We start from the raw sequence: 24,999 nt of genomic DNA, 5'->3' as shown, positions 1-24,999 counted from the left end.
TTTGGATTTGTCAAGGAGTGAGAAGCGACACTTAGGTCACTGGGATGGCGAAGTGTAAGAGACAGAGGAGATTACAGCATGCAGCCAGAATTCAGTTTTTCTCCAGAGAGTTGGATAAAGATGGCTGAGAGTTCAGGTTTGGCATGAAGAGATGTTTTGACAGGAGTTGCTTCTCATCCTAATCAATGAACAGATTCTCTGCAGGTTTCAACGATTTAAGACTTTTTTAAGACTTCTTTAAGACCTTAATGAATACAATTTATGACCCATTTCACATCGTTACTGGCAAAAAAGTATAAATGACATGAAGGAACATCAGAGGCCCATAATTACTTGAAAAGTATATGAATTTATTCACATTGGAATAAAAAAATACTTAACCTAACTAAAAACATCAGAAGCCTCTGTACTGTGAACTAATATTTGTTTAGAACTTTAAATTCTGCTGCACAAGTACTTAGATCTGTTTTGTAGTTATGTTATATCGTTCATTTAAAAGTGAGACTGCAGTTTATGCATTTGTTTTTAATAAACGTAATGTTAATACATTTTTAAGACCTTTCAAAACCGGATTTAACACATTTTTTTGAGATTTTAAGAGAATTTTAGACATTTTTAGGCCTTAAATTCAAATATTTTTTAAGACCCAGCAGATACCCTGAAGAAGATGTTTACACTCTTTTGAAAGTGTTTGACATCAGCAGCAGATCTTAAATGTTACCATGAAACTGAACAGAGGACTTGATTTAGGCCCAAAATGGTAGTTTGGGATCAAATCTGGCTGATGGCACCCTACAGTAGTTTTCACGGCAACAGATCATAAAAAAAGATGACTTAAACTAGTGGAAGGGCTACATGCTATATGTGTGTGTGTTGTGTGAGAGACAGACATTGACACTGGAGCATGTAACAGCACTGCTGCTTCTCCACCACTCGCTGTTGAAACGCAACATTTGTTAGCAATTTCTTATTTCTTGGCGTCTCGAGTACAGCAGAGAGGCCAAAGACTGATACTGCTGAAGGGCAGGCCTGATTATAATTGTTTAAAAAAACAATAAACAGAGTTTAATGATGACACTTAGTCACTGAATTTGTTCTCTGGTCAGTTTGGTTCGCCACTGGTCAGTGTTAACTTCTTAAATCTTTTTCAGGGTCACATAAGCATTTATCAGTGTTTCAGTCAGACTTAAACGGTTCATTGCGGCGGCCAACGAGGTCAAGTTGTCGGTTGGGTTTGTTTGTCTGCTTGTCTGTCTGTCAGTAGGAATAACTAACACTACTGGCCTCATTTTAATGAAGCTTTGTGGAAGGGTGTAGCATGGGCCAAGAATAAAACCATTACATTTTGGAGCGGATCTGAATCACGGGGCAGATACACTCATTATTTGGCCTTGGTGGAAAAAGTACCGTAATCTTAAAATCCAGTTAACTGTAGAAAAGTTATTGTCCAGTATATTGGAAAAAAGTGTGCCCTCCAAGTTCACTAGTGTTGTTAGCACTTGTTATAGAGCACTCGGGGACATTTGGTTTCATGGGGGAACCGGAACATAGAGTTTTTCTTGAGAACTAGTTTTGAAAACAAGTTGCCATGGTTACGATCTTGTTCCAGCCGAAGCATTTCATATTTGTACATATGAACATGATTATAAAGTGTTTTCAGGTTTTCACAAATTACATATTTGAAATATTAACAGTTTAGAAGCACATAATAAGTGGTGGAATGTAACTAAGTACATTTACTCAAGTACTGTACTTAAGTATGATGAGTATAATGAACATAATGAGTACTTTTACTTTTGATACTTTAAGTACATTTTGATGCTGATACTTTTATACTTTTACTTCAGTTAGTTTTGAATGCAGGACTTTTACTTGTAGTTTAGTTATTTCACAGTGTGGTATTAGTACTTTTACTTAAGTAAGGGATCTGAATACTTCTTCCACCACTGGTCACAACCATATTTTGACATAATTCTAATAGTTCCATATATATATAGTGGTCGCACATAGAAGACTGAACTATTGGCTTTCTCAGAGGTCCGTGCTCTTCGAGTGGCCAATTAGTTTTAGTGAATGTTTGATGGTTCAGAGCAGAAACTAAATGTTGTATTAATCTATTTCAGACTTTGTTCTGTTTTAACATGTTTTGACATTAAATTTATGAAGAATTTGTTCCACAACTCACATAAGAAACCGCATCTTGTTCTCTTCAGTTAAGAAATAAAATTAAAAAAACAAGTACGTTTTCTGCAAGTCGTTAAGTTTGTTGACTTTTTAGTTTCGTAACAACCCTCCATGACCATTCCATTCAGAGTTTACATGACTAATACTAACCACACTGGAGAGATCACAAGTTTAACAAAAACAGGGAAAAACAAATCAGACAACAACGTGCATACTTAAATAACATTGTGATTCGTTCCACTGAAAAGTGTAATTCTCGTAAAAGCTCAAACATTAGTTAGGACAAAGAGTCAACTCCAGTGGCTCCGTTTTAAACTGGTTTATGGAGTGCAAAGCATAGTCATTCACATATTGTCTAAACCAGTTTTATTTAGCCTCTGTGCTCTCATAAAGGCTGTATCAACAGAAGAAAGGAAAAAAGTGGGCCAGAAAAACCACAAGCCATTTGATTTGAGCAGTGTTCTTGGCCGGGGCCCTGTCTTCCCTCCAACACAGACATCTACTTTGTCAGGCTCGCTGAGGGACAAGTCCTCTGTCAGTGTTCCTGTCCCCACTTCTCTAACATGCCTCCAGGGTCAGAGACAGGGGTTCCCACAAGCTAATAAAACTGCAGAGACAAAATTGCCTTTGTCGTTTGTAAAAACCTTTAATGGGAAATGCTGAAAGGGCTTGTTAGAATGCACTTGTGGGCTCAAATGGCTGCAAGATGATAGAGGGAGAATTGATGGACACATACTGAGAACCGCCAACCCGTTGGATTTGCATTTTGCAAGGATTGGGATGCCAAACCGGTGGCATCTCAATCCTTGCAAGCTCATCGCTATAGGTCGGAGAAAAAATTGGTACAGCATAGTATTGCGATTATTTGCATGGCAATATTATATCGACATTTAGTGTTCCGGCGGCGTCAGTATTTTAAGATGTTTTTAAGGGATTCTATAGCTTAACTGATAGCAGAGATATTCAGAGAGAAAGGGGGAGACAGAGGGGAAGACATGTGGGAAAGGGCTCCGAGCTCAGGGTGTGCCACCTGGGACACCCCCAAACTAGAAGAACTAAGGAATCTATAGGCACATAGGATATCGTGTTGGGAAGTTGTCGAAATAACGCTGCAAAGTTAGGCTTTTTTCATGTTTCATTCAAAAAAATTCAGAGCAGTGAAGCTTAAAGTTCAAGAAAATGCTGCAGTTGTTGTCGTCCATACATGTTTGATATCAGTTCAGTTCAGTTTGACTGAATACTTTGTTGGTCAGTCTGTGGGTTTGACTCTCATTGTGGAGAAATAAAAAGACTGAAGTGAGATGAATAGACTGAGAATTTTCTCTTATTGGACAAAACAATTCTTGATTTAATTTAATTTTGTGGAAACAAAATGCAGTTAAACAGTTAAATCGCAATATATTGTATCGCAATATTCACCATATTGCAAAATGCTCTCAATAATATCATATCATGACTCAAGTATCGGGATACAATCATATCGTGGGGCCTTTGGTGATTCCCACCTCTACTCATCACATATGGACAACTGGTCAGGACCCCTTGGTCACTTTTTAACAAACAGGGTCCACCTTTAGTGTATTTGTTGGGCGTAGGTGACCCAGTAAACAGAGTGTGAAAGTTGATGGATGGAGGAGGTCGGGATGGATGGATGGGCCCAACAGACACAGGACTTTTCCTGCTGTTAGTGTCTTTATCCCAGGAGAGCGACTGATGCTAAGGGAGTACTCTATCCATTAAAAAGTGACACCAAGGGCTCCCGACCAATCGTCTGTCTGTGGAGAGTTCGGCGTGAGAATGTGTGACTGTAGCAATGGCAAAAACATTTTCGAGAACAATGATCCAGCAGTGGAATCAAGAGTAATTTCAGAGTAAGATGAAAAGTATTATATATCAGAGTTTGAGGAACATTTCCTCATGTGTGAAGAGCTTAAGTGGAGTTAGGAATGTTGGAATGACAGCGGGAGCCAACTGGGAGGTCTGGGAGAAAGGCGATGAAAGCTCACCACTAATATATAAAATAATCAGTGTCTGCAGGCAGATTTTCATTCATGTGCAACATGGAACAAAATCTGTTGCACACCACATGTTGTAATGAGATGTAATCAGAGTATCATCCCGGGGAGGAATGAGAGCATCGGGACCAAAATAATTTTAATGGCTTTTGTTGTTCTGTGTGTATCCGACTCTAGGGTGGCGGCATTACTTGACCAGCCATTTAGATCAATCCTTTCAAGCAGAGTCAACTTGATGTTCACAGCACTAATGGTTTATGGGAAAAAATGAGTAATACAAAATTAGATAACTGAACCGCGAGCTAGTCTCACACCAGCAGGAGATGGGGTTGCCTTTCTTAGTCTTTCCATGTAATAATCAGTTACGTCAGGACACATGCAGAGCTGAAAATTGCCCGGAGGGAAGAAGTGAGGAGGGTGAGGAGTTCAGCTGAGCGGGGAGGTGCTGAGGTTAAGGGCCCGGCCCAATAGTCACCTATCCTAATGGCCTGACCCAGGAGGACCTGCTTCCTGGATCCGGTGATGCTGCGGTTTGGGGGGTAGGGACTAGGTTAATGGTGTAGGTCTCTGTGCCATGTGTTAATGTGGAGCACATGGTGGCAGGCAACAAGAATATAGGGATCAGTGACTGTTGGCTCACCCTCCGCAGCCCACACTTCTTCCATATTCTCTGGGCAACCCCTTGTCTGATTGGACCCATATGTAGAGGTTATTTCACACGCGACTGGGCGAGGATGAGGTGAGCTATTTGTTTTCGGGGGAGCATGTTTGTGTGCTGTATCTGACATTACATCTACAACCTGTCTTGGGTTAACTACAGTGGAGGTCAAACTGTCATATCATGTGTGTACGAGAAAAAAAAATCTGCACAACAGCATGATCACACACACCTGGTAAAGTCTTTAGTGTCTTTAAGGGTGGGAGGCTGGCAAGACCACAGACAATTTCCGCCTTGGGCAAGCCTTAATAAAGACAAGGCATAGCTCGAGGGAATTTATGAGCAGGATGGTGAATTAAAGCTAAAAACAATGACCTGCAGCTACCCACATACTAGTTTTTTTCTTTTTCATGCCCAAAGGAGCCCTACAGCATCATAGCAGTCCTCACAGCACAGTTGCAGCTGACGTGCTGCTGCTGCTGTGGAAAAAACCCTGTTTTCCCCTTTTGTATTATGGCCTCTAAATCTAAATGAGTGCTGTGAGCAGAGCCAAAGACAACCGCTGCCCCTTCGAGGGCCGGTGAGTAAAAATACGCCCCTCTCAGAAACTGCAAATTACAGTGTCTGGCCTCTTCTTAAAAAATTTGATGATTTTTACAAGCAGACAAAAATGCCCCGGAGTAATTGAGCTCCCTCCCTGAACTTTTATTGGGGTGACGGCAGCATCTCCCACAACTCGCAATAGTGAGGTGGAACAAGCTACTATTGTATGCAGTACGGGGGCTTCTGAGGGTGAGAGGGCTTGGTTCTTATACTGGGGCTGTGAGTCAATGCTGAGCTGTACGAGTGTTTGTTGTGGGGTTTAGTGAGAACACCAACAGCTGGCGTCACAACATAGCAACGGGGGAAAGGTGGCCAGACTTGGTCATAACTGGGCATCCATACAGAGTTAAAGGGGACCCATTTTGCTTTTACTTACTTACTTACTGTCATATGTACTTCTATATGTGGTCATAGGCTCCTGGCATGTTACTGCAGTGGTTACATTATATCGACTACAATGCGACGCTACAATGACTCAATTACAGTCATTCCTCTGACTGCAATGATGGACTTTACAGAGACACAGAGAGCACAGATGTGCAAAACATGGAAACTCTGACCAATCAGAGCAAACTGGGTTTTTCCTGGAGGGGTTGGCTTAAACAAAATATTTTCAGAAAGAGGGTGGATACAAGTGCAGCAGCCATTGGCAGTATATTGGCAGTATGTTTTTTGAACATTAAAGAATGTTGTAATTGGAACCAAAAATACAAATATCAAACTGAAAATCCGATTTCATCCCGATACTTGATTCATGATATGATAGTATTGCAATTTTAAGCATTTTGCGATATGGTGAGAATTGCGATACAATATAGTGTGATTTCACAGTTTAACTCCATTTTTTATGTCCACAAAATTAAATTCAATCAAGAATTGTTTTGTCAAACAGGAAAAATTCTCAGTCATCAACTTAACTGATATCAAACATGTATGGACGACAACAATTGCAGCATTTTCTCAAATTTTCCTCAACTTTAAGCTTTGCTGCTCTGAATTTTTTTTAATGAAAAAAACCCCAAAGTAAATACTGACTGCTTGTGGGAACGCTAAATATTGATACTTGGTGACCATGAATCAATGTAATAATGCCATGCAAAATATCGCTATACTATGCTGTATCGATTTTTCCCCCCCACCTCGAGTAGACATGTTGTCGTGGAAACCAAAAATACAAATATAAACCTGAAAATGAGGAATGGGAGTTTTGCGGCATCTTAATGTGAAGCTCAGTATTCAGGTCCCACCTTGAGATTTCATTATGCTCTACAGGACATTTCAGGTAAGAAAATGTGCAAATCATAGCACATAACATGCCATTGATTTGAACTTATATGAGCTGCTTAGCAGTGGTTTGATTCTGACACTAAAGGAGCGGAGGTCAGCAGCTGGTTTCAATCTGCCCTTATCACACTACAGGCCCCGGCACTCTTCAGCTGGTGCCAGACAGCCAACAGCATAAAGTGCAGTGAGGAGGCAGCCACTCGTAGCCGGGATCAGGGTGATGGAGGGGGCGGAGGTCTGATCTGTCACTGATCAGCATATTCTCCCCTGATCTCCTTCTGTTGATAGTCCAATAAAAACTCAGGGTCATGAGAATATGTGAGGCTGCACCGCACTCAAAATGCATCCCTACAACGGCTACAGTCTCTGCTTCTTCCTCTCTAACACAAACACACGAGCAGGGATGCAAAAAACCCAGCAGTTAACCACATGCACACACACACACTTGCACTCGCATACACACACATCACCCGCAAACACCCACAGCTTCCATCTGCAGTCCAACACATCATTCCATTCAGATGCTCTCAGACTGCTTTCCCCTCCTCGCCTGTCACTCTCCGGTGGCTGTTTGGATTCTGTCATAATATGAGGAAAATATTTGGCCTTTTGTTTGTGTCTCTCATATTCCTCATAAACCCGACTTGTTGTTTTATGGTGCTATGAAAGCAACAAAGACAAGCAATGCAAAATAAGAAAATCATTGTGCAACCGACCACATTAATATCCCGAGCCCAAGGTGTATGATCCTGCCAGTAAACACAAGAAAGCTTCATGTATTCTGGTGGTCATGGAGATGTGTCTGTTGTTGTTGGCCAGCTGTGGGCCCAGATGTAGGATAAGTCCAGTCCTAGCCAGTCAACCCAGGTGACCGGGCTCCTCCATGGGGGAGGAAACGAGGTAAGGCCGGACAATCTTATCCCCTCTCAAAAGGAGAACAGCAGTGATCAGGTTCCACTGGTGTCTCTGCCAGAGGCCCTCCATTAGCTCCGTTGTCCGGAGGATGAGACCATTATCTGCTGCTGGCCTCACACACTGCCTCCAATGACAGTGCACTCCTCTTTCTAAAGTGCCCCAATTTCAGGGGCCACTTCTCCTCATCTCCCCCATGGCCTCTTGTGCAGGAAGACCTCGAGTACCTGATAGCTTTTTGATTCACATCAGCCTCTTTGTGTCTGTATGCCAAACAGATATCATTATCTATGCACAGAGGGAGAGTCCTGCAGAGTACGTGGAGTGCTGAGTTGATTTGAGGCTACGCTCTTCTCTACCTTTAACTACAGCCCAAATGCATGGATGGATTACTGCACTGGCTAACATGGCACAGGCCCAGGGGCCCAACATGTCAAGAGTCCTCCTTACGTTCACTTACAAAATGTCAATCAAAGACACATGTGTCAAGCAGGAAAAGACTCAAAGTGATCACAAAGAAACACAAAAATACTACAAAAAGACCAAAACAGCTGCAAAGAGACTCACAGCATTTATGAAAAGGGGCAAAACAACCACAAAGAGACACAAAAAGACTTACAAATGAAAAAAATAGGTAAAAGTATATTTTTGTATTCATAGTTATATACTCAAACAAAGTATGCATTGTGTAGTGAATATTTTAAATTTGGAGCACAGACTTAAAGTTTTCAAGGCTTTTTGGTTGCAGGAGGTTTTAACGTAAGTTTTAATTCCAAGAAGAAGAATTTCTCAGAGGTAGAAATTTAAATGCTGACATCCAACAGCTGCAACAGAACCAACTGGTTTTGTTTGGCAGCATCAAATGTGGCATCAAAGGAAATCACTGCCTATATAATATGCTATTAATATTATTATAATGTATGGATATTAATATTGTTAGCACTTATTTCGAATGCTTCCATTTCGGGCATAACCATTGGTGGAGGAGACACTGAGGCATCACTAGTGTCTGACTAATGGTAAACATTTAATAGCCTAGGATAGTGTCCTGTTTAAAGATTTTCATGGTTGCAGGGTTTATTTAATTTTAATAATGTTTTTTTTTTTTTTAAAGATATCTTTTGGCCATTTTTGGGCTTTATTAATAGGACAGAGTGAAGGGGGAGACAGAGGGGAAGACATGCGGGAAAGGACTCCGAGTCAGATTCAAACCCGGGCCGCCCACTTATGAGGACAATGCCTCGATGGTACGCGCTCTACCAGGTGTGCCACCAGGAACGCCCCAATTTTAATAATGTTTTAATGATAAATGATAAAAACATGTTTGGTTTGTCACTATTTGAAGTCCCTATTTAAAATGACAAACCCACTGGAGAGTTTATTCTGCTCCAGGCAGTCTAATAAAAATTCTCAGTCTCAGACGTGTCAGAATTGATCATAACCTCAAATCGATAATTGCCGAGCCCTGCGTAGAAATGACCGTACGCCCACTTTTCTGCCGTATGTTTGTTTCGTAACTGAGGGCCAATGACTCCAAAAGACGCAAAAAAATGACACAAAGAGACCCAAAACAACTCCAAAAACTGGGAAAACAACAACAAAGTCTGTGTGTCTTGCTCTACATAGGCGGGGTGTGGGTTTTTTTTTTCATGTTGGTGCCCAGGGGCCCATTGTCTCATAATCCGTCCATGCCCAAATGATGAATGGTACAAAAATAGGTAGGTCCATACAATGCATACATCTTTGGCTTTAGTCTAAAGCCTCAAAAGCTCCCTTTTTTTGACATAATTGTGTGTGCCAGCCTTTTAACTACATGTGGTTTGACCACTCACCACAGTCTGTGGCGTCTGCTCCCTCGAGGCCGGGCTGGCAGCCCATGAAGCACCGGTAGGAGCCGATGGTGTTTTCACAGCGCCAGGTACCACACACTGCGCTCCCAAAGTCCTTGCACTCATTCTGGTCTGTGCAGTGAAAGAGACAGACAGACAGACGTTGGTTAGTAACTGACAAACAGAGGCACAAACGCAACCACATGTGCAATCAGACACTAACACGGGACGCATGCAACCCCCGCACACACACTCATAATCCCTCCACTGCTCTTCTGCTTCCAGTGCTGTAGCTGTGCAGCAGGAGTCGGCCAGGAGGCCTGCGGTGTAGCTGTCCTCAGTAAACGCAGCAGGCAACAGGAATGGCCAAGAACAATATTATCACAGCAACCAAAGAACTTGTGAAGGAGCTAAAGGGAGACGTTCCAGAGGGAGAAACACCTCCTGCTCACAATGGGGTCATTCATGCCTCCCTCAGGGGAGAGGGAGTTCATTGCTCCAGCCATGTATCCCAGGCACCCCTGACTCCTGAGACCATGGAGGAAAGCTTCTAAGCCAGACTTGGACACTTTTACTGGAGCCCTTTCCCAAAAGATGCCTATAGATAATCAATCATAGCCAATTGTGCTATACCGGGTACGCTCGAGCCTAAATGTAGCGTGACGATCAAACGGCCGATGCTGACATGTTGGTTTACGCAACAGTAGGAGTACGAGAACAAACCTCAGGGCAGAGTTAGGGGTCAACAATCACTATAACATCTTACCTTCACAGTCAGCCGTGTCAGCGTTAAACTTGAAGCCAGCCTCGCACAGGCAAAAGAAAGAGCCATCAGTGTTGAGACATTGGCCCCGGATACACAAATTGTCTTTGCTGCATTCATCCACATCTAAGACAGACAGAAGAGGAGAAGGAGGGGGGGGAGGCAGACAAATTAAGAGAGATAATTGGAGAAAGGGTGGGTCAAGATTTGTTACATATTGATTATATCACTAAATATCCCCATATATCCTCCACGTCCACTGGGAACACCACTCCTTTTCATAAGTATCACGAAAAGAATGTGTAATCAAGCGCTTGTCTGAGCACAAGATGCATTGGCCATTTGGAGCACTTCACAGTATACTGGCAAACAGGAAACAGGGGAGAAGAAAAACATCTACCTCAGCTTTTCAGGCTGAGAACATTTCCCTCCGACTCGTAAAAATTAATAATGGACGCGACATGCTTGATTAGCCGTAGATTGGGGGATAATTGCGGCATTACAGCATAACTTGTAAGTCGCTTGGACCTGAGGTAAAAGGTGGGGGAAAGCGAGGGGGAAATTCAGCACTGGGGAAAAGCCTGTCTTCCTCTTTCCAACGTTTGATAATCAGATGAATCTTTCAGAGACGACAAGGCAAACACTCCTTTGCAAAGATAGGGAGAAAAAAAACAATAGTCCAGACTGTAAGTAAACACATAAATATGCTGTGGCTCGATAGCTTTGGAGTTAATTCAAGGACTTCAAAAGCCTGTACTGAAAAGCACAGCAAGGCCATGGCACAACCTGTTGATCTGGATTAAATGTAGATGTGTTTCAGTCTGCTGTCAGTCCTTTATTACGTATGTTCTGTTTTTGCTGAAAGACCGGTCTGGTCAAGGCCAAGCATCATTTTGGCCTCACCTGACTAAATCTTTCATTCCCATAAACTCACATACCCTCATCCTCCCTTCTCCTCCCCCTGCAGGCCCATGTCAGAGGGGTCTGGCTTTCATTGTGTCAGCACTGTACACACAATGGCAGGCTGCAAGAAAATATACGACAACTGCTGATTTATAGGATAATTAGAGCCTAGTATTTGTTGTGGCGGGCAGCCAGAGTACCTGATGCAGGCTGGGCAGTTTGCTCAGAGTCTGTGTACAAAGCCTCAGTGGAAGAATGTCCCTGTTCAAGGACTGAACCAAGTCCTCTACTGTAAGTCAAACTTGCCCATTAGAGGGCCTTGCCAGCACCTTGCAGGGGCCTGGACCCACCTCTGAACCTACCTGCTTCACATCACGACAGGATATTTCACTGCCAGACATCCTGCCGTTTACTTAACTTCACCTCTTACTGTACTAGCAAGACACACCAGAAACAACACTGATCCAATTCTGACATCCTAGCCAAAGTTATTTCATGTATTTTGACAGCAAATGCTCCAGTTTGTTGAAAAGAAAAGCTTAGCCGAAGATCAGGCTACGTTTTTTTTCTTCCCATTGCTGTGGTGACCGGTGGGTCACTGGGTGCGGCTGGAATAACATCAAACTGATGTCCGAACGGAGAGTGAGCTGAGACAGTTGATGAGGCCACGGCCCATTACACAGAAAGGCCAGCCTGAGCACCCATGCCAAGGGTCCCAGGCCCGGCCTCAGCACCCAGAACAGTGTGGTGAGGATACGCTCTGTCAGCCTGCCTGCACAAGGTTACTGTAAAAGGACTTGAGTATGGACGAAAATCATTATTACCAACTCTGTCCAATTCTTACCCTGCCTCACCCAATTACACAAAGCCAATTTAACCATCTGAAAAATTACTCCAGTGTGTTACTGTACCTTGGCAGCCGTTCCTTTCAGCAGTGGTGGTATATCCATCAGGACAGATGCACGTATAGGAGCCCTCTGTGTTCACACACTCTCCTTCTCCGCAGATCCCCACGATGGTTAAACACTCATTGATATCTGTCACAAATTTACACACAGCTGTGTCAAGATGCCAACATGAGGTAAGCCACGAGAAGCAGTTAACCACTAATGGTATATTTCATGTGTCAGATGACCCAGAGTGTGTGTGTGTGTGTGTGTGTGTGTGTGTGCGTGTGTATACCTCTGCAGGACGTCCCATCCACCATCTCCATACCAGCGGGGCAGGAGCAGCTATAGGAACCTATGGTGTTGGTGCACTGGCCTCCCACACACAGGCTTGGGTCCTCACATTCATTCACATCTGCATTGACACACACACACACACACACACACAGGCATAGGTCATCAGTATGACACATTCACACCAGCTGTAAATCACTAGGTCTCCCTTCAAATTTACCCAAGTTTTGTCATTTGGCTGAGCTTCCAGACCACAGTGAGCATGTCAGAAAAGTCATGCATCATCTACATCAGCAAGTAATGACTTATTTTTACTGTAGTAGTTCATACTGCGCTGGAACAGATGCAAAAATGACTGCACAGAAATCATTAAAATCTAGTGACCACAGTGAGCCACCCACTATGCCGTACCTTCACAAGAGAGCCCGTTGGGTGCCACTGTGAAGCCCGCGTCACAGGACATGCAGGAGAAGGAGCCCTCTGTGTTGGTGCACACACCCGTGGGGCACACACCTGGGGTCCTGCACTCATCAATGTCTACGATGCGGGAGAAGAAGAAAAGGTTAGCTATAGGTTATCATCTTAAGCAAAGGGACCTCACTTTTTGATTGTCCACTGTCTTATCTGTTAAAAATGATGTGTGTGTGACTCAGCCTAACATACACTAAGCAAAGCCCTCTTTATTAGATCGCACTGACAGTGTTTTATTAAAAAGGGTGGAAAGATAAGTATGCAGGACGGTCATCGAATCCAAAACAGCAAGCTATTACAGGTGGCGCATAATTACTGTATCTACAAACAGTCACTGGCTCACTGTTATGTGATCATTGGAAATTCCTCGAGCTTGGTACAGATTGTGTTTCTTACGGAGAAAATAGTGCGGGCCATTGTGAGACGGCTCCGTTTTTGCCTTTGGGTGAACAGTTCAGCGGGGCGAGCTTGCTGTGGTACGTGGAAGGCAGGGGAGTGGTTGACTTCATTTTAAATTAAGCCCTTAATATTTTCCATGGCATCAGAGACATCCATTAAAATCCTATCAGAGGCCGACTTGGACTCGGGCTTGTTTTGTAAAACTTTTTCCCAGCACAAAGACACATATCAGTAGGGGATCTTCCTCTTGGGCTACATCCACGCTTCCATTCAAAAACACACCACAGTATATATGACTAACTGAGGCCATGTTTGAATCCATTTAAACAGTCATTCCTTTTCTGCTTCCCATGAAGTCATGACAGATCTAACCTCCCTGGATTCGCCAAACCAGCCATTTTACTGCATTGATCTCATAAATCATGTCATGACAAATTACTGAGCACTGTAAAGATTTTCTGTAATCATATTCATGAGTCTAATGCATTCATTTCTTCCTGTGGTTTCCTGTGACTTTGGTACAATGTTTACCATAGTGACAGTTTATAGTGTTCTAAGCAGGTAGGTAAACACAGCTTTACCCTCGCAGCCGTAACCATCGTCAGACAGTTGCAGCCCGGCTTCACAGCTCCTGCAGGTGTACGATCCTGGGGTGTTCGAGCACAGCTGGCCCGGGCACACGTTAGCCACTGAGCACTCATCCACATCTGGACACAAAAACACAGACACATCATAGCACAGATTACCATCTCTGGCCTCAAATAAATAAAGCCCGTCCGCCAGTTGTAATCAGTTAGGTCGGTAATCACTGGAACAAGGAATTACAAATGTCGACACCTCTATCTTTTCTCGCTGAGCTATCTGCAGAACATTCGCCTGACATCATTTTGTTCTATTTGAGGGCTGGTGTCTCATTGTGTTGAGCAAGGATCAGATGAGCAGTGCCAGAGGCAGAGGGGGTCCAGGATCCAGCTATGATGTGATGTCTCGAAGGAGTATTTTGGGATTTTGTGCTCAGATGTTGGGGCTTTGGGGTCCAAGCTGTCCCACCTAATGCTGTTTATACACAGTTGTTGTTCCAATACCATTTATTTCCTTCCCGATATCTGAACTAGTGTATTTATTTTATTTTAACCATTAACCCTGTATTGTTGTAATATGTTTGCTATCATTCTTATGGCCTGGCTCAGGTTAAACCCTGTGTAAAACCTGAACAAATACATACAGAGAATGCACAGACAAGTGACAAAGTCTCACCATCACACTGCTGTCCATCCTCAGAGACTGTGAAACCAGGCTGACAGACGATACATGTGAAGGAACCCTCTGTGTTTGTACATGTTCCCTGGGGGCATGTAGTGTGCAGTGCACACTCATCAATATCTGGCGGGGAAAATAACACAGACTGTTAGACATTCACTGCAGGAAAACAATAACGTCTCTCCAGCCAGAAAACAAATTCCTGATGAAAGGCAAGAACCACTGACCCCACCAGTGTTAGTTCTGTCAGGCTGAATAATATATATTTGGTGTTATGCAGGAGAAAACATAAAAGTGATGAATAAACCAACCTTCACAGAGCTCCCCGTCATATGATACTCTGTACCCTGTGGGGCAGTTCTCACAGGTGTAAGAGCCTTCCGAGTTAAGACAGATCCCGTTGGCACAGGTAGACAGGGACTGGCACTCGTCAACATCTAGGCCAAACACATGCACACCAGCACAAACAGGCATCACTTTATAAGACTGAATAATATGTGGAGAGATTTCATTTGCACAGGAGTTTTAATGTTGAGGTGACAAACTGCCCAGGTGTGTTCAGTACAGCAGCATTTTTTTTCTTTTTTTTTTCTTTCTTTTTCTCTGTTATTTCTTTCTTTTCTCCTTATTGTTGTATAGATTTATGATGATTTTAAACTCTAAGCTATATTTATACAGGGTTTATTTTTTTAACTTTTTTTTTTTCTCAGGGTAAATGTATATTGTAATTGTTTGTAATTGTATTCTATTTTGTAGATGGTGTAATTGTATATTGGATTTTTATAGTATTGTGATTTTGCATGTAGTTGTAAAAGCCCAACTAGGGACGGGAGTTGAAAATTAGCTGAAGCTATATCTCTGTATGCAGCACATCAGATGCATGTCCTGTATCTATGCTAACTGCATTGTCCCTATCTAATAAAATAAATTCAAATTCAATTTGTGTTTTTTACTGATGGAGGAGCACAGCTGGAGGTTTAGTTTACCTTCACACCTCTGCCGGTCTGGAGACACTCTGTAGCCAGCCTTACATCTGGTACATGTGTAGGATCCCTCAGTGTTGGCACACACCCCACCGAGACACAAGTCACCATTGGCACACTCGTTAATATCTGGAAACACATACACCAAATTCACCCCAACTGAGCAGAAAAGTTGTCACCATCACCAGTGTTTTTTTTGTCAAAATCTGCAGTTTAGTGTAAATCATTAAACAGCTGATTACATACCTTCACAACTCAATCCATCAGAAGATGGTCCAAACCCAGGCCTGCAGTTCTGGCAAGTGTACGAACCTGCAGTGTTGATGCAAATTCCCGCAGGGCACACATTACCAGTTGCGCACTCGTTGACATCTAACAAAAAGAAACAATTTGCAGACATTATACTGCTGTCGAGAGAGCTCCACAAGCTGAGAAGTATGCAGTGATGAGTTACGCCCAACAGCTCCAGATAATCCTTTGCAGACCTTCACAGGCTTTGCTGTCTGAGGTGACTTGGTAACCATGGTTACAGGTGCATTTGTGGGTGCCGTCCAGATTGACACAGCGGCCGTGGAGACAAACTCCGGGGAGCACACACTCGTCCACATCTGGCGGGAAGACACAGAGGGAAAAAAATGGGGGCCTCAGAAAATAAAGACAACCACTAAATCTTTGTGGCCTTTTTTAAAACCTTCAGTGGTGCCGCATGGCTTCTGTAGTAGCACTGTGGAGAACTATTCACAGAGCTGTCTCTTTGATATGGGATGTTAATAATGTCTGACTAACAGTTACCTTGGCAAACATTGTCCGGTGAGACTTCGTATCCTTGGAAACAGTTGCACGTATAGGAGCCCTCGGTGTTGACACACCTACCATGACCGCACGCTGTTTGGTTCAAACACTCGTTTACATCTGAGGATAGAAGAAGTCAGAAGAGGATACAACATACATTAGAAGGAGATTTTAGTTTTATTTAACACAGTGTGTGATAAAAAGATCCATTATTTTTGGAGATATCCACCTCTGAGATTACTGACACACCCGCCCCAATACAATCAAAGTAAATGCAGCATTGAAAAATGAAATTTGAAGGTGTAATATGCAGGATATTCCTCAGAAAAAATGTACAGACTCATACAAAAACAATCTCAATTATCACTTATGACCCACTACAAGTATGTGGCGCTGTCTGTATCTGCAGAGATCCTGCCCTCTGACTGTGTTTTCTCCGTCAGTAATAAGCCTTTGAGCCCCACGTTGGTGTGTAACCCCCAGCTAATGACCACTGGGCACCTATGCATGGTGTGAGTTTTTTTATTTGTGATTTCCAAAACACAACCGTCATGAAACAAAAAAGAAATAATTTATTCCTCTGATTCACGGTTTGTTCTAGCTAAGGCTGCTCCCTCTCTTCATTCACTAACGCTCGACCACAGCTGCTTTCTCTCTCTCCACTTCTCTGGCTCATAAAGCCAGGGAGGAGGGGCAAACTTTGAATGCTGTCTGTTTTAACATCAACATATGTTTCTCAGTATGTCCCAGTTGCATAATCTGTAGAGATTCATATTTGCAGTCTCCTTGGATACAATTTTTGTGGTAAAAAAAGTAAATCTCGTAAAGTCTTTACAACAAAAGAAAAATTGTTGTTACAATGTTGTTATTTTTAAGTGTTATATCTTAATGTTGTTAATGCAAAAACACAATTCATTTTCTCTTTGTTGTACAGGGGAGATGGCAAAAAATAAGAAAAATCTCTTAAATCCAGAGGTAATTGAGAAAATGTGTAATTTTGGTAATTTTGGTGTACCGGCCCTTTAACATAGGATTAACTATAAGATGCATGGGAGAACTGGGGCATTGCAGCAGTGAACAACAATAAGACACAGAAAATGAAAACAAAGCCGTGTTTACAAAATAATGGTTGCAACAGTAAAGGGGAAACAATTAGAGCATAATTAGTGTGCAAAATGACAGTAAAACAGCAGTCATTAGATTACATCAGTGGCCAGACCTCATTCATGAAGCCTTTTACTATTTGCAGCAGTAGCTGTCTTTTCCACATCGTGAGTCAGAACAGTTGACCCACTATTTATATTTGTGGAAAAACCGCAAGTAGAAATAATGTTTTATAGTGGAATTTATCAAGTGTTAACAATGGCAATTTTTCAGATGAGGTGAAGGTGTCGGGAGAGAAAGTCTGTGAGTTTAAGAGGCATTAAAAAAGGAAGAGAAGGGGGGGGGGGAGGAAGGAGAAGTATTTGTCTGTGAAGGAGGTGGAGAGAGGCTATGATAGAGATGCTGAAACAGAGAGCCCACACAGTGAAAACACTGCGAGAGAGTCACAGACTGGGTTTTGTTTGCATAGCAGTGGGCACTGCCAGACGTCTGTCAGTATGGCCTGATGCTTTGTTTCTGCAATCATCCGGCATCTCTCAGGCCTCCGCGATAAGCCCTGACAGGGGAATGGAGCTGTTTTCCCTATCACACCAGCAATTAGGCTTATCCAGGATTCGGCCAATTGGGCCCAAACCACTGTGCTACCGTCAATTGACTGAAGCGAATACTGGAAACCCAGCGCTCATGTTGCCTGTTTTATGTGACTCTCACACTGCCAGGCGTATACTGTGGGCTTGCTAGTGCTGCCTGGGTGGATGTTCGAAGTAAAAATATTTACCTCCAATGTTATACCTCATTTACAAGGTTCCTCTCAGTTGCTATTTATACACCACAGGTTTACACAGGATGAATAACATTAGCGGACTCACAAACAGAGAGTAGCTGGAGTTATGTTTACTTTGGAATCTGGGGAATCATGAGACTTTAAAGGGATAGTTTGGATTTTTTGAGTGGGGTTGTTTGAGGTACTTATCCAGTCGGTGTTTTAGTTGCAGTAGATAGTGGTCAGCATGCTCCCAGTTTGGAGAAGCAGGCAACATGGAAGCTAGGAGCCAGGAGCACAACATATTTAAGCCACCTAAAAACTGAAAAATCAATATCAGTTTATTTGTATGCTATATTTCACTGCTCAAAAACAGATCTTGATTTTTTTTTTTTTTCTGAGCTGACAGATTTAGTTACTTTTCAGGTCGTGATTTATCATAAAAAACATGATCACTTTAAAGTGATTAGGCTATTTTGTAATTGAACCACATAACAGCAAAAATGAGCCCTATCTCTTCAAAATTAAAATGCTGCTCACATAAATGTGCATCAATACTAATAATCTAATAATAAATTTAGAATATATAAAACAATCTGAGTGGGTCCATTCTGCATCACAAGTACTTTTACTTTTGATACTTTAAGTACATTTTGATGTTGATACTTTTACTTCAGTAAGTTTTGAATGCAGGACTTTTACTTGCAGTGGAGTAATTTCACAGTGTTGTATTAGTACTTTTACTTAAGTAAGAGATCTGAATACTTTTATCATTGGTCGTTTTTTAAGTCCCTAAAATGTGTTTGTTTTGCTGACCTCGTCAACAACAAGACATTGCTAACATTCTGTGTTAATGCACCTGCCTGCTTCCCCAGACTCTACTGTTGGAAATGGAAATGAATAAGGATGTCATACAGTTCAACTCCAGTACAAATAATGCAAACTATCCCTTTAAACAAGGGTATTTGTCCTGAGACTCACTGAGAAATCGATTAAAAAGAACTCTAAATTACCACGAAAGGTAATTTCCATGTTTTCCATCCTCATTCTGTCTTTCAGCTTTTCACATTTCTGGAATACTCACTCCAGGAGCTTAGGTTTCCAAACAAATTAGAGGGGTGCAAGGTCACAGAGAGGGGATGTGGTAAGTAACACCAGTCAGACTCTTATGTAACATGGCCACACTCAGTTTTGGGAGCTGTTAGAGTGCTAGATGTTGGCCATTTGTGTATTCAAATCAAATAATTTGCAGGGAGTTTTTCAGTGGAGCACGGAGAGCGCTATGGGTGAGTGAGAGAGTTTGTTTGCGTGTCGGGACCTCTTCGAATTGACCCTTTGACCTTCTCATACATCTCCTGTGACTGCTCGGTCCTCTCACCTAGCCCAGCAGTGGTAATAAAGCCTCCGCTGGGCCCAACAGTACAGTGGCCGGAGCTCTCCAACAATAATACGCTGTTTGTTCAAGGCTGTGGCCAAGAGAAAATATTTGGACTCTTCCAAATTGAAGTATTATAAACAACTTTTTACGGGGGCCAGTGATATCAAAATATCAGCAATAACACGGTGAATGTGTTTAAACAATATTGGGGATATGCAGAGGCTGCTGGGTGGAGGAGCTGATATATCATACGTGGAAACACTGAATGGAGAGAGAGGGTGGAGGGCTGTGAGCCGGCCCCACAATATAGCCATCATCACTGTGGTTTTGGGGCTGTCATGTGGGCCCAGTAGTGGTCCACACTTGACATTAAAAATCCAACCGTAAGTCTTTTGAAGCATAAAATAGAATTTATTTTATATAATTTTCATGCACATCAGCAGTCAAAGTGTCCCTTTGAGCAAAAAGCTGTAATTCAGTAAAACTAATTCAGCTATTTGGTGAACTGCACTGCATCATAAGCTGTCAGCAGGTCATTAACGGCACGGCTTGTTGCCATGACGCCTTGGGTATTTTTGGGGATGCCAGCTGGGAACAGCAGCTTTTGTCTACGTAAATGTTACCTAATACAGGAAGCTTTATACACTGTCAAAGGGAAACCCAGCTTCTTTCCGTGCGGCGGTCGGAAACACCCTTAGGAGTTTGGGTAGTGGTGGTGGTGCTGCTGCTATGATGGGGTGTGCAGAGATGCCTTACCCACACATCTTTCATCGACAGGCCTGAACCCCGGGCCGCAGGCCTGGCACTCGAAAGAGCCCAGTGTGTTGACGCAGACACCGTTTGGACAGGAGCTGGGATCTCGGCACTCATCTACGTCTGCTCAGGGAGAAGGTGGGACACAAAAACAGTCATTTGAATTGGTTGTTGCAAAAACAATGTGGAAGAAGGTCGCAAGTGCCAACATATACAAATACACAATCCCTCTGTCACAAACTGTGCATAGTTTCTTCCTGGCTTCAGTGTGTTTTGTTACTGGGCTACACATCAACTCATGGCAGGAAACAAATAAGCCTGGCTACGATTGTGTTGTTACGTGAACTTTATGTGTGCGTAGGCGCTTGTGCATGCATGCATGTCACCTTCGCATTGGCCTCTCCAGGACTTGGCGTAGCCACTGTTGCATTCACAGGTGTAAGATCCATCTGTGTTGACGCAGTTGCCGTTCTGGCACTTGTTGGGCATGCTGCACTCATTAATGTCTGCCAGTTTGAATGAAAACCAAAGAGGACGGAAAAGAAAGTGACTATTGTGTTCCAGGGCATTAATTAGGGCAGGATGCTTTTTAAACGAACAGCGCTGACAGACAAGAACTTGCAGTGCTCTAACAGAGAGTCAGAAAGTTAACAGCAGTCTGTGGTGGAAACATTATGTCTCCTGCTGTCATTTGGGTTGTGTCTCACCTTGACAGAACTTCCTGTTCTGTGTGATCACCTGGCTGTAGCCGCTGTGGCAATGGCAGGTATAGGAGCCATAGTTGTTTACACAGCGGCCCTTGCCTTCACATGGCTCCTCGTCACACTCATTCGCATCTGCAATGGCAGACGGAGAAAGAAAGCAAAGGCAGAGAAGGTGAGTACAAGAGATCCAATTCGACATTACATTGCAGTTCCATTTCACCAGCAGAGACTGTATGCTTTCCAAGCCCTGACTTTGGAGCTCCTCTACTGCACAAGCATTCCTCAGTGAGTGGAGCAGAGGCTGCGGCCAAGGCCTTCACCGTGAGGTAAGGGATCACAGCACCGTGGCAGCTCTTTGGATGGCCTGTACGCTGTTGTCAGGCATCAGGGAAAAGGTCAACATAAACAAACGGATCCCTTTCTTTTTGGCTCGCTTCATTTCTCAAGGCTTCTGTGCCGTCTAATGTCTGGTGTTGAGGACTCGCTCGCACAGAGACGATGATAGGCAGAGCCACTGGGGCCTCTGGTGTCAGCATGTGTGTGTTTGTGTGTCCTGCCGTTACCCCCGTCTAATTCCCGCTCTCCCATCGTCGCTTACCAATGCAGTTGGTCTGCAGCGCGCTGAGCTTGAATCCTGGCTCGCATTGGCAGGTGTAGCCGGTCTGCACTGGAATACATTTCCCAGGGCCACATATGGCGGGGGTGGTGGCACACTTGTCAATATCTATGAAAAGTGGAAGAAATGTGCAGCGTCATTACTTAAGAGAGAACAGACAAAATGTTTCTGCCCTAGGGTTACGTAACATTACAGACACTGTAAAAAATAAAAAAACGGCATTCCACTAACACATGTTGTTTTCCATGGGAACCAGTCTTGCTGTTTTATAGGTGATGTCTTGGAATAGAGGACAGGTTTTACAGCGTCGTAGTGTTCTAACAGGTGGTATGGAGCTCTTACAAAAGGGACGGCGAGAAGCAGGTCATGCACAGTAGAGCCTGACATTAGTGTTGTTCTTGTCTTTTTCTGTCCAAATGGACTGTGGTAAAAACAGGCAGTGAACTGGGCCCCTGTGTCTGGTTAAGGAGGGGAAACCTCACTACACTACAGTGTGTCTTTCTCTATAGGATTACTGTAAATTATCCTACCTATCACTCTTCCTCGCACTCTCTCTGTCACCCAGATGCACTTTAACCCTGTCTTCCACTTGTCCATTTTTCATAAATCTGTCAGCTCCAGGATAGTTTCTCCATCCAAGGCACACTCTTTCTTGGTTTCTCGCCCTCTCACCCTCTGTGCAGCGCGGCATCTTCAAGCCAAATTGGCTCTTAGAAAAGGGGTCAAATAAAAGCATAATACAAGCTCTCCTCGGCTTAAGCCTGAAAAAATGTCTTACGAAATGTACTGCCAGCAGTTGACTGAGAGCATAAAAAATGAAGAGTTAAGCTCTGTGCTGCTCTTGTGCATGATCTTCCTACAGCTCCATACCCACCTGTCAAGTAGGCGTTTGTGATTACAGATGTAGTGTTTCAAGAGAGCCCAAATGTTTTACCACATAATGATGCGACAGCCTGAGGGCAGGCCCGGCTGACGTGCTGTCTTTCAGAGGTTGTAACAGGCTCAGTTTAGTAGTAGATTGGTACCAACCATGTCATTATATGCTATTAGGAAGGGGGGGTAAATTACAGTCCAAAGTCAGGCTTACAGACGTGCCCACTTAATGTTAATCCCATGCAGTTTGGGGCAAAAAAATGGAGTACAAATGTGTTATTTTCCCCTATTGTATTTGAATATCTCTGCATACTTGGGTATGCCTGGAAAGCTAAGACTCTTTGACCTCACTCAAAAATGACAATAATCATGATCACAGCTTTTGAGGTACTTGTACTTTACTTCAGTATTTTCCATTTTATACTTCTACTCCACTATTTTTAGAGGACTTTTTACTCCACTACAGTTTTAGTTTCTTTTCAGGTCGAGATTTAACATAGAAAACATGATACATTTAAAGTGATTAGACATTTTATTAAATTAAATCACATAATATATTTTGTGGTTAAAATGAGAAAATAAACCGCTGATTACATAATTGCATCAATAATAATAATCTAATAATATATTTGAAATATATTTGACAATCTGAGTGGGTAAGTAAAGGATCTTATACTCGAATTCTTCTTCCAACAGCTGTCCTGGGTATGCCGACAAAAGGTTCTCAGCAGTTAACCGAACAGAAGTGCTTGTCATTGAATGACCAAAAACGCATTTCTTACAGAAATGTCAAAGGTTTTTTGTACCAAATCACAGCATGGATTTTTCTATGGTGTTCTTTAAGGTCTTGGTGTCTTAAGACAAGGGGCAGAATGTTTGGGTTTTATATAGTCAGGCAATTTAGGACCAGATTTGAGAAGAATGGGGACTCGGACAAAAGCACCAAATTTTTTCCACATGCTCCCCATCACAATAAGTTTCAATTTTTGATGGGAGCTACTTCATCAAGATGGCAGATTGGAGATGGCAGCAATATAAAGTCTATGAGAACCAATATATCTTATATCTCCACTTAAGGTCAATCTTGGTGTCAAAATATATATTTTCTGAGTCAAGAAATCATTTAAAGCTATTGAGAATATCACAAGATGATTATTTGATCAAATAGATATGTTCATTTTTGCCATGTATTTACGTAATTTCCAACTCAGTTCCAAAGCAGTCTGACATATGTCAATATAAAATAACAAAATGAACATATTTACTTGATCAAATAATCATCTAGTGATATTCTCAATAGCTAAAATTATTCCTTGACCCAGAAAATGTATATTTCGACACTTCTAAGTGGCTTGAAAGATATATTGGTTCTCATAGATTTTATATGGCTGCCATCTCCGATCAGCAATCTTGATGAAGTGGCTCCAGTCAAAAATTTAAACTTATGGAAATGGAGCGCATCTGGAAAGAATTTGGTGCTTTTGTCCGGTGTGTCTCCTTTATTTTGCTAAGCCGCCTGACTAATATGTGCGTTCTGATGTATGTTCTACCTGTGGCTGAGACTATACGGGTTGTGTCCTCTGAATCTGGCCTCAGGTCGATGACGGTGGAGTCTGGAGAAGTCTCTGTAAAGAGGGATCAAGACTGGGTGAGTGCGAACACAGTGAACCACTAACACTGTGACACATAGTAAATTCTCATTCTCTACAAGCTCAACGAGACACTGCTTGTTTTCCCAACCACTACTGCCTCAGCTGTCACTCACTGAGCGGCTATATAAAAATGATCTGCTCTTTGCTCCGGGCTAAAAACAGTACAACGATCAAAATAAATCAAGTAGACTCATTGAATGTAGTCAACCTTCAGACTTTAATGTCAATGTTTTCGCTGGCGTGAGGGCAGAATGGGATTGAGACTGCCACCGGAGTGAGCGATTTATAGAAAACACATCACGTGTGTGGAGCTGCTTTTGGCTCCCGAGCTTCAATATTTTAAATCAAACGACAGGAGGCATTAAACATCAGCGAGAGGGTGAACGAGCAGTGTTGTATAATCTGTACGAGTAAAGCCAAGAGACAAATACCTGGATATTTCTGTGGTGAGTCAGTCACAACAGCTGGCTAGAAAACAAGCAAATAAAGAATTTGGTTACATTTCATTACCACATTCATGTTCCTACAGTGTGTCTGCACTGGTGGTGGTATTGTGCGCTAATTAGGTGTGTGTATCTACCAAAATGTGGTATGAATAAGTTATATAATCATAACAAACCCTCCAGCTGAGATAGCTAGAGCATATCGTTCTAAGATAAACATTTCAAAAGTGTGTGCCAAGAGGTTGACAGGGAGGGAGAACTTACCGGGCTCAGAATTTCCACATCTGCCACGAGACAGAGAGAAGAGGAAAAGTTTATCAGTAGCAAAAAGTTGACATTCTGTTCACATTAGCAAGTGCCATTACTGACTACATACACAACAGCCCATGTTCTCTTTAGGCACTTGACTCACAGCTTTGGATGTCTTTATTTCTAATAAAACAAAGCTTATGGTACATTTATCCTCTAAAGCCAGA

At 42.6% G+C, this 24,999-nt stretch overlaps 1 protein-coding gene across 1 annotated transcript in view; it reads right to left on the bottom strand.

The window, feature by feature from the left end:
* LOC131987769 (latent-transforming growth factor beta-binding protein 2-like) overlaps nt 1–24,999 on the bottom strand; it is a 103,262-nt gene that overhangs the window by 14,469 nt on the left and 63,794 nt on the right. Inside the window, exons 13-33 of the mRNA XM_059352631.1 lie at nt 24,788–24,807; nt 24,512–24,548; nt 23,979–24,053; nt 21,538–21,663; nt 20,943–21,071; nt 20,622–20,741; nt 20,239–20,358; nt 16,238–16,357; nt 15,931–16,053; nt 15,692–15,817; nt 15,449–15,574; nt 14,774–14,899; nt 14,460–14,585; nt 13,784–13,909; nt 12,744–12,869; nt 12,334–12,453; nt 12,063–12,188; nt 10,252–10,374; nt 9,489–9,617; nt 5,636–5,738; nt 4,693–4,885 (exon numbers count right to left, since the gene is read on the bottom strand). Coding sequence (XP_059208614.1) covers nt 4,693–4,885; nt 5,636–5,738; nt 9,489–9,617; nt 10,252–10,374; nt 12,063–12,188; nt 12,334–12,453; nt 12,744–12,869; nt 13,784–13,909; nt 14,460–14,585; nt 14,774–14,899; nt 15,449–15,574; nt 15,692–15,817; nt 15,931–16,053; nt 16,238–16,357; nt 20,239–20,358; nt 20,622–20,741; nt 20,943–21,071; nt 21,538–21,663; nt 23,979–24,053; nt 24,512–24,548; nt 24,788–24,807 — 2,420 coding nt within the window. The remainder of the gene's footprint in view (nt 1–4,692; nt 4,886–5,635; nt 5,739–9,488; nt 9,618–10,251; nt 10,375–12,062; nt 12,189–12,333; nt 12,454–12,743; nt 12,870–13,783; nt 13,910–14,459; nt 14,586–14,773; nt 14,900–15,448; nt 15,575–15,691; nt 15,818–15,930; nt 16,054–16,237; nt 16,358–20,238; nt 20,359–20,621; nt 20,742–20,942; nt 21,072–21,537; nt 21,664–23,978; nt 24,054–24,511; nt 24,549–24,787; nt 24,808–24,999) is intronic.

This window comes from Centropristis striata, chromosome 16 (genome assembly GCF_030273125.1).
Source record: "Centropristis striata isolate RG_2023a ecotype Rhode Island chromosome 16, C.striata_1.0, whole genome shotgun sequence".
Lineage (NCBI taxonomy): Eukaryota > Metazoa > Chordata > Actinopteri > Perciformes > Serranidae > Centropristis > Centropristis striata.
The sequence above is the reverse complement of the archived record's forward strand: the minus strand, read 5'-3'. Positions and strand labels throughout refer to the sequence as shown.